This window comes from Chelon labrosus (assembly GCF_963514085.1).
Source record: "Chelon labrosus genome assembly, chromosome: 12".
Lineage (NCBI taxonomy): Eukaryota > Metazoa > Chordata > Actinopteri > Mugiliformes > Mugilidae > Chelon > Chelon labrosus.
The window spans coordinates 9,745,055-9,760,759 of NC_140345.1; the positions used below are offsets into that span (position 1 = coordinate 9,745,055).

General features: G+C 39.7%; 1 protein-coding gene across 1 annotated transcript; it reads right to left on the reverse strand.

Moving 5' to 3' along the window:
• Positions 1-2,438: 2,438 nt before the first annotated feature.
• kcnj14 (potassium inwardly rectifying channel subfamily J member 14) lies at positions 2,439-7,246 on the reverse strand. Its single transcript, XM_084556477.1, has 3 exons — positions 6,070-7,246; positions 4,729-5,046; positions 2,439-3,996 (listed from the first exon to the last, which is right to left on the reverse strand). Exons 1-3 carry the CDS (start codon positions 7,129-7,131, stop codon positions 3,766-3,768), a joined length of 1,611 nt encoding a protein of 536 aa, XP_084412603.1. The 5' UTR covers positions 7,132-7,246; the 3' UTR covers positions 2,439-3,765.
• Between the last annotated feature and the right edge of the window lie 8,459 nt (positions 7,247-15,705).

The following is a 15,705-nucleotide window of genomic DNA, read 5'->3' on the forward strand; positions in this document are numbered from 1 at the left end:
GGCAGCTTTCCGCCCCAAAACGGGCATGGAAAGAAAGCGGTGACGAATCGTATTAACGGCAGCGCGGACATCTCCGCCATTGTCCAATACTAACGGTCGGGGGGCGGGGTTAGATGTGACTGACGTGTCACCAGGCCAACCGGAGCCCTGCAGCAGGTGCCGTGCGGCATTCTCGCGCTAGAGCAGTGAGATTTGCGCGCCCTTTGTTTACCACTGAGCGGCGGCGAGTGTCCGCAGACGCTGATCTGGGATCGGATTTATTTGAGTCCACCTCCAAACATGACCGACGGTTCTCCTGGAAGGATCTGACTCCAGGCGCGTGATTCAGATCATCCCCGAAAATCCGACTGAACCCGAGCAGCTGAGGTACCAGGGTTCCGGGGCCACTGGTAAATATTTACACTACAGCAAATATGAGAGTAGTCGAAGCTGAATCTGTTGAAACACTTATGTAGCCTATATGGTATGATTTATAGAAATATATCTGTTATAAAACTTGATGCCTTTGAAGACCTCCACAGAAGACTCCATAGTAGGCTAGTAAGGTGATTTACGACTTGTTTTTTCCCTCTCTATATAAATATATGTATACATGTATATGTATGTATATACAAATACATATATACCTATATTTTGTGCATAATATTTCAGATTCTCACAACCCAAAATAAAACTGAAATGGTATTTTAGAATAATTACATTATATAAATTTACTTGACATTACTTTGTAGAAATTTGTTTTCACTTTTTTTTTTTTTTTTGTAAATTTTTTGGTTAAAAAATAGAAAAGTTTCATTCATAAAAGCAGTACAAGCAGAAAACATAATTTTATTTTATTTTTCTGTATGATTTAACTTCTCGCCTGATGTTTAATACAAGGGCAGCAGTTCTTTTTTCACAAGATGATATTTTGACAAGAGAATAAAAAGAAAACAGACTTTTTATACTTTGGTTTATTCATTAACTGTCAATATTGGAGACATTTGTTTAGTTTCATTTACATCAGAATGTTTAACATTCATTAATTCTTCCAGTAAAAAAACAAAAACAAAACCATTAGTCACATTTTATGTCCAGTCGTCTTTTGACAGACATGGCAACCACTGAAAACTGTAAATGCCAATACAGTATATGTTATGGGAGCAGTGCTCAATAGGCTTGATGTGTGAAGTACAAGAAGTGCTGGAATAAAGAAGCAACCAATAATTGCATTACTGTGTTTTATTTGCTTTACAACACAGTTCTGTTTCATTCGGAAGTATTCTGTGCCTGAGGCAGCTCTGAAGTTACACATCTCTGTTGGAGCAGAGGGCTCTCTCCTTTTCATCATCAAAACACCTCAGGTAGTGGTAGCTTTTATTGGTACCATCTTACTAATTTATTTTAAAACTGTAGTATTACCATACATTATGTGTTTTACACAATGTATAAAATGTACTTTACGGTGAATAATGAATCCTAAGCAAACAGTGAAATGACCAAACAATCCATCAGTCTATTTCTTTCTGTGGTGTTTAAAAAGCACAAGCATACTTAAAGTGATGGTGCATAAGTTCAAGTTACATTTCATGGAAGTGGAGGCAGGGTGAACAACATGACCCACCGTGCAGCATATAAATAGAACATGGTAGCCATAAAGGAGAAGTGTAAGGGAAGACACAAACACAGAACAGCACTAACACCAATTGTAGCAGATAATATTTTATCAGTCAATACCTTGACCCCACCTGAGGGCATATCTTTTCAGTGACACAAGTGAAACACTGGAAGTGATGCATTGACGTTAACCTGTGCTGTTCCTGCAGCACTACTGTGCTGTTGTAGTGCTGTAGAGCTTTATCAGTGATATTTGTCTCCACATTTTACTTCAGTGCAAAGTACAAGGTTGTGTGTTAGACAGGGTGACACCTAATATCTAGTTGTACTCCTCTCACTGCATGAGTCGCATTTTTTACTTTTCCAATCCACTCTGTCAATCAAACACTTAAATTCTTAGGTGGCATGATTTACTGTCAGTCATTACAAGATTTAAATTAACAAAAACATTCCAGGTGCTTTGTAAAAACTACAAAGTGCAACTATCACGTAGTCTAAAATAAAACACATCTAAAAGCTCGTCTATGTCATCAGTGCACGTTCATATTGAGACTACTCAGTTACTGGGTAGATTCACAGTTAGAAATCTACTTAGAGCATACTGAAACGTTAAGGTAATTAAAAAACAGCTTTGCATAAAAAGCATTATGCAATAAAATAACACTTTAAGCAACTTGAAAAACATGAAAAAATTGCTGCAGATGAAGGGCCAGTTGGGTCGATACGAAGGCACCACCTCTACATTATTCCCATGTTTAGTGAGAGAAACCAACTGTAATACATTAAACTTAGAGGGGGGTTACCTGATTTTATGAATAATAATATAGAATATAATAATATAGAATAATCTTCTGTCAATGTGTTGAGCAGATGGTAAACAGCTGCTTTAGATGCAGGAACTGCGAGCCACCCCATCGTCGAAGTATCTCTCCCACTTAGTTGAGCTCAGTTACGTTGTAGAGATGCTATAGACTATAGGTCTCCGATGCATTTACAGAAACAACAGGAGCATCTCCTTTTGCTTTGGATTTAGTCCCTAACATCACAGTCATCCAAATGGCAAGACACTAAAAAGATTACAATGTCATAGCTCAACCAAGTCCAAAACAATCAGAGCAAGAAATAACAGGAAGGCTGCTTTTAGATACATAAAACATAGTCATATAATGTAAATAAGTAGTGCAAGAAATAACACATGGTGATTAACAGATCTGGACACAGCCAGCATCATTTGTCCTTGTGCATCACCAGTGTGGATGGAGACCCCGCAATGCTTCCTCTAAAAACATGGCCTTCTACTCGACTCGAAGTAATACATTAAATAAAGCAAATTAGTGAACACTAGTGTGCACTAGCATTAGTGCATGACACATAGAAAAAAAAAAAAGCCAAAGCACAAACAGCACACAGTTCATTACATGGGAAGAAATTGCTCCAAACCGCTGCTAGTTTTTAGCCATTTCTCAGTGTTACTGTTGCCCTACTTTGGCTTTTCGTGTAGCTACATTCTCAACAGCCCTCCGACATTACAGCATTACAAGAGGTGCATTATCCATACTTACCATAAGAAAATAAAACACTAAAGTGATACGTCAGCATAATAGTGGAAGTACATTCCTGAGTAGCAATTACACTACCATTCACTGCATACAAAAACCGTCTCTAATAGTGGGGCAGTTGCAGATTGTAGCCACCACGTGGTGCTGCTGCATATCCTGCCAGTGAGGCATTAAAGCCAGATGAGAGTGCTGTGGTTGTGATGGGCCAGATGTGAGACTTAGCAGGCAAGTTTTCAATGATTCTGAAAGATTGCCAGGACCAATCAGACAACTAGGTCAGCAAAGTAACTCCCCAAAAAGAGTGATCCCAAACTTTATACTGGTCATCTATCTATTCATTTCCTCTCTCTATCTCGGTGCAAAATAATCTTCTCAGGGTTACCGGTCTAAATCTGGCCAACTCTTAAAAAGTCTACCCTTTGACCTTCTATTTTCTTTCCCATCTAATCACTGTAAACAATATCCCTCTCTACTTTTTCCCTACTTTTAATCTTGTTTCTCTTGGTCTGCCTGTGTCTACCTTTATGGCTTGCTTTTCCCCCTGTTCTTTCTCTAAAACTCCCAGACCAATTCCTGTATCTTTCCCTTTAAGGCCTCTTGTCTCACAGGTTCAGTTGTAGTGAAGATGTTCTGCCAGAGAGAGCCTTCGAGTTGGTGGGGAGGGACACTCAGGGTCTTGAGCTGGCTCATCATCAGGGGAGACGAGTTGCAGAGCCACTTCGTTCTCATAACAGAACGACGAACGTGAGCTTTGAATGTACTTCTGTTCGGCAAGCTCTTTAGCACTGCATGAAGGTGTGTTTGGTATTTTGTATGTCCGATGAAAAAATGAGTAGTCCACCTGGAAAAAAAGGCAGAGCAGGATATTTTAGCTAAATGCTAACATGCTTAAAATGATAATGCCAACTTGCAGATGTTTAGCATTTTTTGACAAGCCATACGGTAGATTAAGATACTGTATCCCATTCACAAATAATTCAAATATTTAAAATCACCACTTCATTCGAGTTGCTACTAAAGGGACCATGAATACCACCACTATAATGGGCTAAAGAGACCATTTTCAACATTATGTCTATTTTATCCAAAGTAAGGACGTGATACAGTAAAGAAGCAATTTAGCGGAGAGAGGCTGAGGCAGCAGAAGCATTATCCTTACAAGAGGATATGGTCAGTATATCTAGAGACTGAGATGCTTAGAGCGGACAGCGACGGGTGGCGACTTTGCTCATTAGAAATGGGATCATTCTGCTGCCATGACTTTCAACGCAGTGCTAAAAGGTTGGAAAATGTCAAAAAGGTGAATTAATGTTATTTCAGGGGATTGAGTGTCATGTCTTCACACACAATGTGTCCTAGTACATGTAGACAATAATAACAATAATAATGGCTGTGCAAACAGAAAGCACCTTCTCTGTCTAAAATTACCATAAATGCTGATTGGATTTCTACATGAAGAACAGCACATATTATACATGCATTTTCCAACTATAATGAACTAACGAATATCACATTATACACATGAGACATTATCATTTGCTGATTACCCCCCCCCCCATCCTTCCATTCTGACCTGGTAGCAGTCTTTTCTCTCAAAGAGCACTGGTTCAAAGCGGTGTCCCCAGAGGATTTCAGAAGCCAGATAGGAGCTACGGCACTGTGTGGTCATGGCTGTGGCCTCCACCATGCCCTCGAGGATGACCACTACCTCCAACTCGGAGTCATTCTCAAGGGTTTTTTGGTCCATCTCGAAGAAAGGTGACTCATCGTTGATTTCATGGACTATTGTCACAGGCGAGACCAAAAAGATGCGGTCGGTGCCTGTGTCAAAACCCACGTTGATGTCCATGTTGTCCAGCGGGAGGAACTCCCCCTCTGATGTCACCCTCGGCTAAAGGCAAGTTTGAGAGAATAGAGAGAATAAAGAATAAAGTCACGATTTGGTCCATAAAAATGTCCACATTAGCTGTTGATATCGATTTTCACATGTGGGAAAATATAAAATGGATGCTTGAAAAGATTTTCCATGGGAGCCAAAAGTATACAGCAGGCAGGACATTATCAAGTATCAAAACACTTGACTTTACACTGTATTTCTGGCTATAAAATACCATATAGGAAAAATCATCTGTCATCTTCTGAGAAAAGCCTTGTAAATTTAATTTCCTATCCTAATCCAGGATCTTAGTATTTGATTATTATATTGAGCTCTGTTTGACTATGTGACTCTGTTTGGTCACACCGCCGATGCATAGGCTTATCACTCACCCAACCTTTACTATGAAACAATATCCAGTCCCAGCATTTAGGATTGCATTTCTTTGATCCTCACAAACTTAATCCCATCTGCCCTGTCTGAACTTTGATATGGCCATGATATTAAGAGAGATCAAATTGTCTATGCTGTAGCCTCAATGCTCAACAGATTTTGACCCTCTGGAAAATCCAGAGGGTACACACAGCAACAAAGATAATAAAACATTTACAGAAAAACAGAAAGACATTTAAAACTACCCACGTATGGACAAACAATAGGTTACATTACCGTATACATAGAGAACAATCACCTAACACACAAAGATACAGTATACAAAAGGAAATGAGATGACGAAGGACAATGGTTCACAGTTAAAGAATTGTATGCAAGTTAATCCATGGTAAATCTTCCTAACCCCTGAGGGAAAATAAAACAAGCTCTCATTAACTACGGTCCAGAGAATACAGGCCAGATGGTCTCAGCACACTCTTTCTTTCTACTGAAACCTTTTTTCCTCTACTCCTTTCTCACAGTGTCAACATTTGTTATGTCTCTTTTACAATCAACAAATAATGTTTTTGTCTCTTTATCAGTGTCACATTTTTCTATCCATTTATGTTTTTCAGCATGGTCATTGTTAATTGTTTCACCACTCACCTTCAGTAGTTGTGCTCTGACATGTGCCTCTACCAGGTGGCTCTTGCGTAGGTTTCCAACCCTCCACATCATGCAGAGTTTCCCGTCCCTCAGCGCCACCACGGCTGTGTCAGAGAATATCAGTGTCTCGTTGCGCTTCTTGGGCTTGGCAATCTTCGCCATGACTGCCCCGATGATGAAGGCGTCAATAATGCAGCCCACAATGCACTGCAAAACGACCGCCACCACCGCCAGGGGACATTCTTCGGTCACGCTTCTGAATCCGTAACCGATAGATGTCTGCGTCTCCAAGGAGAACAGAAAGGCCGCCATGAAGCTGTTCACCTGAAGGAAGCATGTCTCCGTAACCACTGCCTCTCTATCAGACCCTCCTCCAGATCCAGCTTCTCCTGATGCTGGAGAGGAACCTGAACTGGGGGTAGGTCGAATGGAGAGGTCCCCATGCATAGCGGCAATGAGCCAGAAGGCAAATCCAAAGAGCAGCCAAGAGAGCAGGAAGGAGAGGGTGAAGATGACCAACATCCAGCGCCAGCGGATGTCCACACAAGTTGTGAAGAGGTCACTGAGGTACCGCTGGCCCCTCTCGCTCATGTTGACGAAGGTGACGTTGCAGCGTCCGTCCTTGCCCACAAAGCGTTGTCGGGGCCGGCGGCTCGAGCGCCTCGTATGCCGGCGGCTGGTGGTGGAGGGGGAAGAGAGAGAATCCTGGTCCGATGAAGAACGGCCTTCTCCTCTCCCTCCTACACTACTGCCTCTTCCACTTCTTGGAAATGAGCACATTCTTCCCGCTCTCACCCCACCTTCTCCTTCTGCATTTCCTCCAACTGACTCTGCAATGGCACTCTGCCTCCGTGCATTATTGGTGTTGCTCTGAAGAGGTAGAGCTTTGCCGTTGAGGGCATGGGTCGGGGAGGGGCTGTTTGGGGTCCCTGACCCTGTTGGGCTCCCCCCTGCCCCAGCTGTATCTGCTGCACTCTGTGCCAGCCTCATGACCTCCTCTTCCTCCACTGGCCCATCCACCACAGCACTGAAGCGCCGTTTCACACGTGCTGCTCCCATCATCTAAGTTAAGTCTGTTTTTCTGAGGGTACCTTGGTAATTGATGCGGTATTTAATCACTGTGATACAGTCAGTGAAGTTATGTGTGTTACTAACAACACAGTCTTCATCCGTGTTAATAAAGAGATAAATGTAGGTCCATAGTGTCCAATGGTAACCAGAGGATGATGCCCTCCAAAGCCATTGGTCAGTCAGTTGTTTCAGTGTCCTTTGCACAACCTGTAATTCTGTTTTCCAGTACAGTCTATCCTTTAAGTGATAGATCCCTCTGCAAACAATGTGGGCGTTCTTGTGCGATCAGGTCTATTCATTAAGAGCCAATGTCCAAAATCACACTCATTGAACTAAGTGAAATAGGATGAGCTGAAAAAAAAGGATGTCAACAATTGCCCAAAACACTGTGGGCAACAATTCATTCGACAAAGAGTGGTAGGGCTGGACTGACTTTAACATACATCACAAAAGCATGCAGGATTGGTCCTGTTCAGTTCAAAACAATAAAAGGAAAGTCCTCAGGTCTTGAGCTTGAGCAGGCATCACTTCATAAACAGTATAAACTGATAATGCAAACATGTAGGTGGATGGTGTAGGGATATAATTCATTACAGGGTAACTTTCACCATACCTCGACAAGATGCAAATTATATGATCAAACTATTTCCACCATGCAGTCAGAAAAGCCAAGAAAAAACATGCAAATTCTTACGAACAAAGCTCTTCCCATTTTCACAACCCTTTGGTATGGGCATGAGGAAACAAAAAACACAAAAAATAAATGCCTACTGTCATTATTTATCATAAATCTTGGACGCAGCAGATTCAGTTGACTTGATCTAATCTTGCCGTTTACACAAGTCAAGCCCAACATGATGGGCCCAGCTGAAAGAATCATGTCTTGTTCGCCATTTCCTGTTGACTCATGTCACTGCTTTAACAATTTGACATTTGCGTTGTCTGTATATCTGTTTGATGGCCATTGTGGATTTGTAGAGTACATGTGTTGGTGCTGACTACTATGTATAAATAACTAACTAAACTGAACTACACTGCTGTTAACAATCACCTGCAACAGCTATCGCCTTAGAGCAGACATACCTCATTACAGCTCAGCATTACGGCTGAGAAATCACCTATGCCTGACAAAAGATAAGAAGAAGAGAAGAAAACAACAGAGAAAGATTACTTTGATCCATCTCTGACATGACTCATGTCATTAGATGTAAGTGGAAGATTCATATGGAGGGAAAAGGTAAGTACACAGGTCACCTGAGGAAGTTCTCTACATTTTTCTAGAGATCAGACGCCAACAGTGATAGATCAGGTAGATATCACAGAAGAAGAACTGCTGAGAAACAAGGTGGTTGAGAGCACGAATGGGTTTGTGGAGTGAAGTCTCTTACTGAGCACCCCTGTTTGAACCAGAGCACAATAGATTTCTCAAACAAAAAAGATGATCTTATGCAGGTCAACTGAAAATAACGACATGCAAATGTGCACTACAAAGCATGTATGGGAGTACAAAATTCAAAAATGTATACATAAATTATTGTTTAAAAACAAAACAAAGATAATGCAAATTCAAACACACCTAGCAATAGAATGTATGCTTGTAGTGTTAGAATTTACCTTGCCCAACTATTTCCAGAGCACCTTACTAATGAATCCTGACAAAGTATAAAAAGCATATAACATCAAACTATGTGGGAACCGGCGGAGTCCCTGAAACGTACCCCAAACAGGAAAACGGAAAAGAGATACAGCTGTAACTTAGCAAACACAGAAGAAGCCATTTCATTCAACCAGTGGTAGCAGGGTAGACAACAGTCTACAACAAATGAAAGTGGGGAAAGAGATCCCTCCTGAAGTGAGAAGTGACATAATAAGGGTTCATCTTCGATTGTGTGTTGACAGCCCTTTCTGACACATGTTCAGTAAAAGCGGTGAGCGTTGTTGATCTGGGGAGGACGGAGGAATCACAGTGAGAGAGTCTGTTGGTTGTTCCAGTCCCTTTACTGAGCTGCCTGTGTACGTTTTGTATCCCATTTCTTTAGGACCTTCATGTTTAATGCACTGCCAGTCTTGAAAAGAAATTAGAACAAAGAAAAAGAGAACGAAAATGGGACGTTAAGTATGTGCAAGAAAAAAAGACAAATGACAACAAGATAATTATACTACTGCATCATCTCTTTCAAAACAGTCAAAACAGAAAGTGGAGGAGCAGAAGTTACATTTCTATGTTCAAATGAATATACTCACTAATTCACGAAACCTGTGATGAACTGTGGACAGTCTAGACCTGAAGAAGACCTGAAGAACCAAACCCAGCAGTGACCTCATCCAGGTGTGCCTGTGCAATCATAGAGGCTGTGAAGAGAAACAGAGAGAAATAATTTAGCATCTATACCTTCTGACAATCATTTATGTGCATTTAGGACAGAAAAACAAATCAGAATTGGCATGAAAACCACTGAAATCCACAAAGAGCCTAACAATGAGCAACCGACATTTCATATACGGATGATCTAACATACTTCAGTTAAAAGGGAAGATAATTAAATTGCCAAACAGGTTATCTTAATACAAAGAATCCTATGGTTCCTCTTTTTGGCTCAGGATACCAAGTGGTACAGGATGAATGACTAGTGGATTAAAGCCAATGGACTTTACGAGTCGTAGAGGGCTTTTCTTGAGCAAACATTGAGACAGGCATTGTAGCTTAGAGGAAGGACTAGGATAAACCAGGACTCTGGGTTGATGGGGGGTGAAGAAGTAGTATGTGTTTCTGTGGAGATGGCGATATGCTGTGGATTACAGCTGTGCTCGTGACTCCAGTAATCTCACCAATGTTTTTGCTAATCCTCAGAGGACTTACATAAGACTCATTACTATTATAGGAAGAAACACACACAGGTAGGGCGTATTATGACACGTATCAGGCTAAAACTGGGGAAAGAAGAACATAAATGAACTAATAAATAATGTTCCACGGTTTTATTTAATTCTGTTGATGTTTCAAGACACTGGAAGACGAATGGAAAACGAACCAATATGACAATATGAGTGTAGTGCATTAACCTCGGAGGTGGCGCTCATCGTGCATAAATGCTGTTCTATGTTACTGATGAAATTCAGGAAACATTTACTGAATACAGACCCATCTGATAATCTATCGCTATCGTTGCTTCGGCAGATCAGTCCAGGATTTAACAGATTCACTCAAAATATATGATATTTGTCAATTTAAAAGATAATACTGCAAGTCAAGAAAGTCACAGTTTGACTCAAAGTTGGTAAAGTACCATTCGATTTTGCATCAAACCACTCTGTGGACTACATCTGGTATCACCACATTGGCATATTTCACATCATTCTTCCAGAAGGAGAAAAAAAGTAAAATCATGACTAATTTTAATGTATTAAGTTTTACTTTAACTGTAATTTGAAAAATTATCTTTTCAACTGGCAAGCATCAAGTGTGTAATTCATGGCTCAATTCAAACAGGTTAAAAATCGATTTTTTATTTATTTATTTTTTTTTTTTGGTCATTGATTATTATACATATACAAAGGCTCAATGCTCAGTTAATGAACAAATATGTGTTGAAGAAGTCCTGACCTTACTGCTTCTACTATAATTCCTGTCAACACATTACCAAAGGAACAAGCTCTCAGGTCTGCTATCTCTGTTACTGGACTGACTTGACACTGGACAGCTGACAAAAATAGACGGAGGAGGTGATAAAGGAAAGAAGCCTGTGTGTGTGTGTGTGTGTGTGTGTGTGTGTGTAGGCAATGTGAGAGTGCACGTGTTCCCGTGCTGGCTATCCTTATCGCAGTGAGGTGGCAAACGTCTCAAATAATCATGTGAGAACATTCATGAAGGGGTATATGGGAAAATTGTTTGTGTTAAGTTGTTGCGTCACATGATCCGACTATTAATATTTCTGGGTCAGTTAACCCAACCGAGCCAACTTCTGATATTAGGTTATAGAGTGTGTGCAGTGTGTATTCAAACTGGGTTGTTTTTTGTTTTAACCTGAGTGAAGGGTTTTGGAAGCACAACAGTGAAGAATACTTCACAGACCTGAAACTTTATTTTCAACCTCTAATTTTAGTTTAACCTCTATATGTAGTAAGTACTTAGTCAATCGATTAATCAATCAGCAGAAAAATAACTGGCAAGTACTTTTGGGTTCGATTAATCAGGCAAAAAAAAAAGTTTCTTGTGTCCGTTACTCCAATGTGAGAATATTTAGCTTCTCCTCAACTTCAATTTTAGACATACTTTTGTTGGGTCGTAGACTGTCGATAAATGAAGATAGTGGTGATGATATCACTTTCAACTTTAGGATATCTTTCACAATTTTCTGTTTATAGACCTAAAATATTTCCCTGCAGCCCTGATACATTCTAGAATACAGGACCACAGAAAGCCATTGGGTGAAGTCTAATAATATAATTTTATTCTCAGTGGTTTGAATCATCGATAAGTTTAAGTGCAACATGAACCCATCATTAGTACATCAAAACATCTGCTTTAATGATTGCGTTTGTAGTTCTTGTGCAAGAGCACACTAATCCACTTCCACCATCTATCTGTCTCCCCTTTCTTTCACCGTGTATTTTCTCTCTCTGTGGCACCTCCCCTGTCCTCTTTCCATCCAGATTATCTGACCATATTAAGGTGTTATGTGGTCAGATTAAGTTTGCAGAGAATATGATTTCAGTGTCAGTGAAAGATGAAGTTTATTCAGGGCCTTTTTCAATGACACTCTTCTTGACTCTCTGGTCGGTCTACTTTCCTGTTCATATGTTCAAGTGAAGCAACAACCTGAGTATTCAAAACTTCTTTGTTTCAGTTTTGTGTGTTACTAATGGTTTAATGAGAGATTAGCTTAATCAATGTTGTGCACATAATGCACAATAAAAAAGACCTGTGAACATCTCCATTCTGAAGCAACAATGCAAATATGGAGACATCAATACCACATATTGATCATTGAGGGTTAGAAACCAGGGCACAGATTGGACCTGCGTCACATGGCACTCCGTCAGCCCCGTTTCTCTCTGCATCTCTTATTTTAGGCTTTGTTAAACTGCACAAGCAGAGACAGAATGTTTTAAATGCACAATGGGGCTTTTGCAGACGCTCTCAAAATACAGTCTGAAAATATAACATATAACAAAAAAGAACAAATCCACAGACACATTACATCACTGCAATGACCTTTTCTCAATCTGATCAATAGAGTTCATGATGCGCTAGCTGCACTTGATGGGTGCAGGACCACAGCACCCATAATGGGATTTGTGGGTGTAATCCAACCGAATATAAATTATCATTATAACAGAGTAGATGTAAGCACAATGGACCGTTGGAGCTAGGGGTCATAATTTATGGAACAGCAACAGAGATATTATCAGTGGTATAAAAAGGATAATATCATATTATCCTTTTTATTCCGCACATTCTTATTATTTGAGAGCACCCAGAGACTAATTTACCCAAAATGCAACTTGACTTCCAACAGTTCAGCTGGATATTTTAGTGTTTTTAGCTCGTATAGTGTGTATATAACATCCAGCCACAAGACTCACAGAGACGAGGAGCAGGCCTAAAAGGTCTGATAAACTTCTTTCTTTCTCTCTTCTTTGACGCACCTCCCTCTGCAGCCACAAATCAGATCCTTAAAACCAGTAACCTGTAATTCATCGCAGGTTTCGTGCATTAGTGAGTTATTTTGATAGGTGCAAGGTGTGACTGAATCTAAAATGTATGTAAGACATAAATACCTTCACCGTTTTAAATACATGCCCAAGTAAAACTGATGTGGTCATTATCTGATGAACACACTCTAACACACCCACATGCACTCTGATCTCACGATAAGCACAAGTGCAGAGTCATCTTGGCACCCGGCCTTATTCCATCTAATTGAAACTTTTCTGCGCCATCCCTGCTTCGGCTCTGTGCAATGATAGAGGTCATTGTGTGATGACGACTAAATGTTAATCTGGGGAGTTAAGATGGTGCAGTCTGCAATGTGCTGGTCTCACGACACTTTTCTAAATAAGGAAATTCTCAGAACTCAGCACTTAGACACAACTAGTAAGGTTTGACCCAACGTAAATATATTTACCACATGGTTATTGTGTACATTATGTATACAATTATAGTTAAACTTCTCTGAAACAGCATGCCCATTTACAGCCTCTCTGTGAAATGTTATAGTATAGAGAAGTTTCCATTTTTCTAGTATGTTTAAACTTTGGGGGGATAAAATCCAACATTAGTAGTCCACCCCCCGCCTGACTTCATCAGCTTCTTTTTACTCAATCTGTTCAGAAAATACAGCACAAACTACACAGCTGAGTTAGGCGATATGCAAATATTTGAACCTGAAAATAAAGCCAATCAAGAAGAATTACAGGTCAACTCATGATGAGACGTTAGCCATGACAACAATCACACCATGACACACTCGGCGTTGTGGGATTTTTGTGGTATAGCGCAGTCATTTAAAAACATGTATAACCAAAATATTCTTATACATGCTTTTCCCGTTCTGTTTTAGAGATTTATAGTTTTGTAAAAAAGTCTTTGTCAAACGCAGAAATCAGAGTCTGTACTGTGACAAAAGGACACATCGTCAAATACATAATATTATGTATTTCACATCTTTTGCAAGTCTGAAGTTAAAGCGGCTTGACTGGACAAAGAAAATAATGTAAGAACTTGCTTACATTGCAGGTCTTAATGATATGTTTTAATCTACTTCTGAAATTTAAATCAATCGGATCAAATCAAATCAAAGGGGACTGGAGATTAAAATACGTGGGCGTTTATAGGAGGTATAATATCTTGACCCATATCGGGGCATTATTAAGCTATAGAGTGCTTCATTGTTTTTAATGTCCCTTTAATGTCCAATATCTTCATTAAAGTAAAAGGAGTACCTAGCCTTTAATAAAAGCACTTATCCATGACAATTACTAGCTTAATTCAAAAATTAAACTAGTAATTGTCTTGGATAAGTGTTTTTGAGTGTATGAATTAGTCAAATAACTTATTTCAGACTACAGAACTGACTTGAACTGATTGAGACTCCATTTACAATACAAATTAAGGCTTACTAAATTCCATGAAAAAAAAAAAACGAGTCAGTTGGGAAAGAAACTGTTGTCATCTTATAATCCGGTACTTTGATGCAACCTCTTTGCCCCATATGCCTTCTTAAAAAAATACTAAGCAATGCCTTCCGCTTGATTTAAAGTCGCTCTATCCATCAGTGCTGACACAACTCCAGTAGATGCTAGAAACATACCTTGGCACGACAAAGAGCATTCAAATTTTAAGATATGCTGTAGCCTAAACGTGTATCACAGCTTTTCCCGTACTGTTGAGAATCATTATATCACTTTAAAGCCCATTTCAAAATACAGCTGTGTTTTCAGTCAAGTCACAGCTCACAAAACAAAAAAGGATTAACGTTCAAATCATCAAATCACACCAATCTCCCTGGCCTATCTGTTCAGTTCTCTCCCTCCGACTTTGTTTCATTGCTCGCTGTTCCCCCAAATGTTTTATTCTTTCTTCATCCTTCAGTCCTGCACAGCTGGGAAAATTTACCAGAAGCTAACACAATACTTTCCCAGATATGCCTTTAAAAACATCTGGTGGCACAACAGTTTAAGAATGCCCTTGGTTAAGGAGAATTAATTTGGCCAGCAACACATCTGGTTTGACATGTTTCAAACCTGAGTTTTTTTTTTAATTTATTATTATTTATACTTTTTAAGAAAAATATTATCAAGCCAGCAGTAGCTCTAGAAATAAAAATTCACAAGCTGGCAACAATATTTCAACAGTTACTGCTGTGAGTCAGCAAACCTGTATTTAAAACTGCACAACTTTTGGCTAATAACAAAATGTTGAAGTCCAATGATGAAGCGAACTGCATTTAAAACCAATTCACAGGCTGTTTACAGAGAAAAACAGGCATTTGAGTGGCGATAATAACAATTACTATTATTAATATTATTATTATCTATAAAAACAAAAGTAGTGTATGACCAACTTCCTTCGCAGTAAAATTCATTCAACACTTACCTTGCGTTTACTTTTTCCTCGCGTTAAATCAGCGCGACGTCCCTTTAGTTTATTTCCTTATTAATATGATATCAAATTTATTAATATTTGTTTGTTTTTTTCCAAAAAAAAAAAGCACTGCGCGAGCTGTCCCGTACAATCGGTCTGTTCGCGAGCCCTCAGGTCGTGAACGAGCGCGCTCCCGCCGCGATGTTATCTGTCCCCAATGAGAGACGAGCACGCGCCTCTCCGGAATGCCACAGTGACCTTGTCTCAGTAGTTTCTAATTCACTAGATCTTCATTATTTATCTTTTCTGTTAGATAGCGGCTCATAAGCTAACTAATATGTTTAAATATATATATTGTGAGTCTACAAACACAGCTTACGCTTTGTGTACTCTGTACCTCACTCCCTTCCCAATTCATTAGGTACACTGATGAAAACCAATGCTTCTAATTTAGCAGTCCTGCATTAAATCTTAGCTTC

Bases quoted from the DNA above. Each gene is read 5' to 3' on its own strand.
- kcnj14 (XM_084556477.1), bottom strand. From the start codon at position 7,131: ATGATGGGAGCAGCACGTGTGAAACGGCGCTTCAGTGCTGTGGTGGAT. The intron at 5,047-6,069 runs GTGAGTGGTGAA...ACTTGCCTTTAG, and splicing joins TCAGAGCACAACTACTGAAG to CCGAGGGTGACATCAGAGGG. The intron at 3,997-4,728 runs GTCAGAATGGAA...CTTTTTTTCCAG, and splicing joins AGAGAAAAGACTGCTACCAG to GTGGACTACTCATTTTTTCA.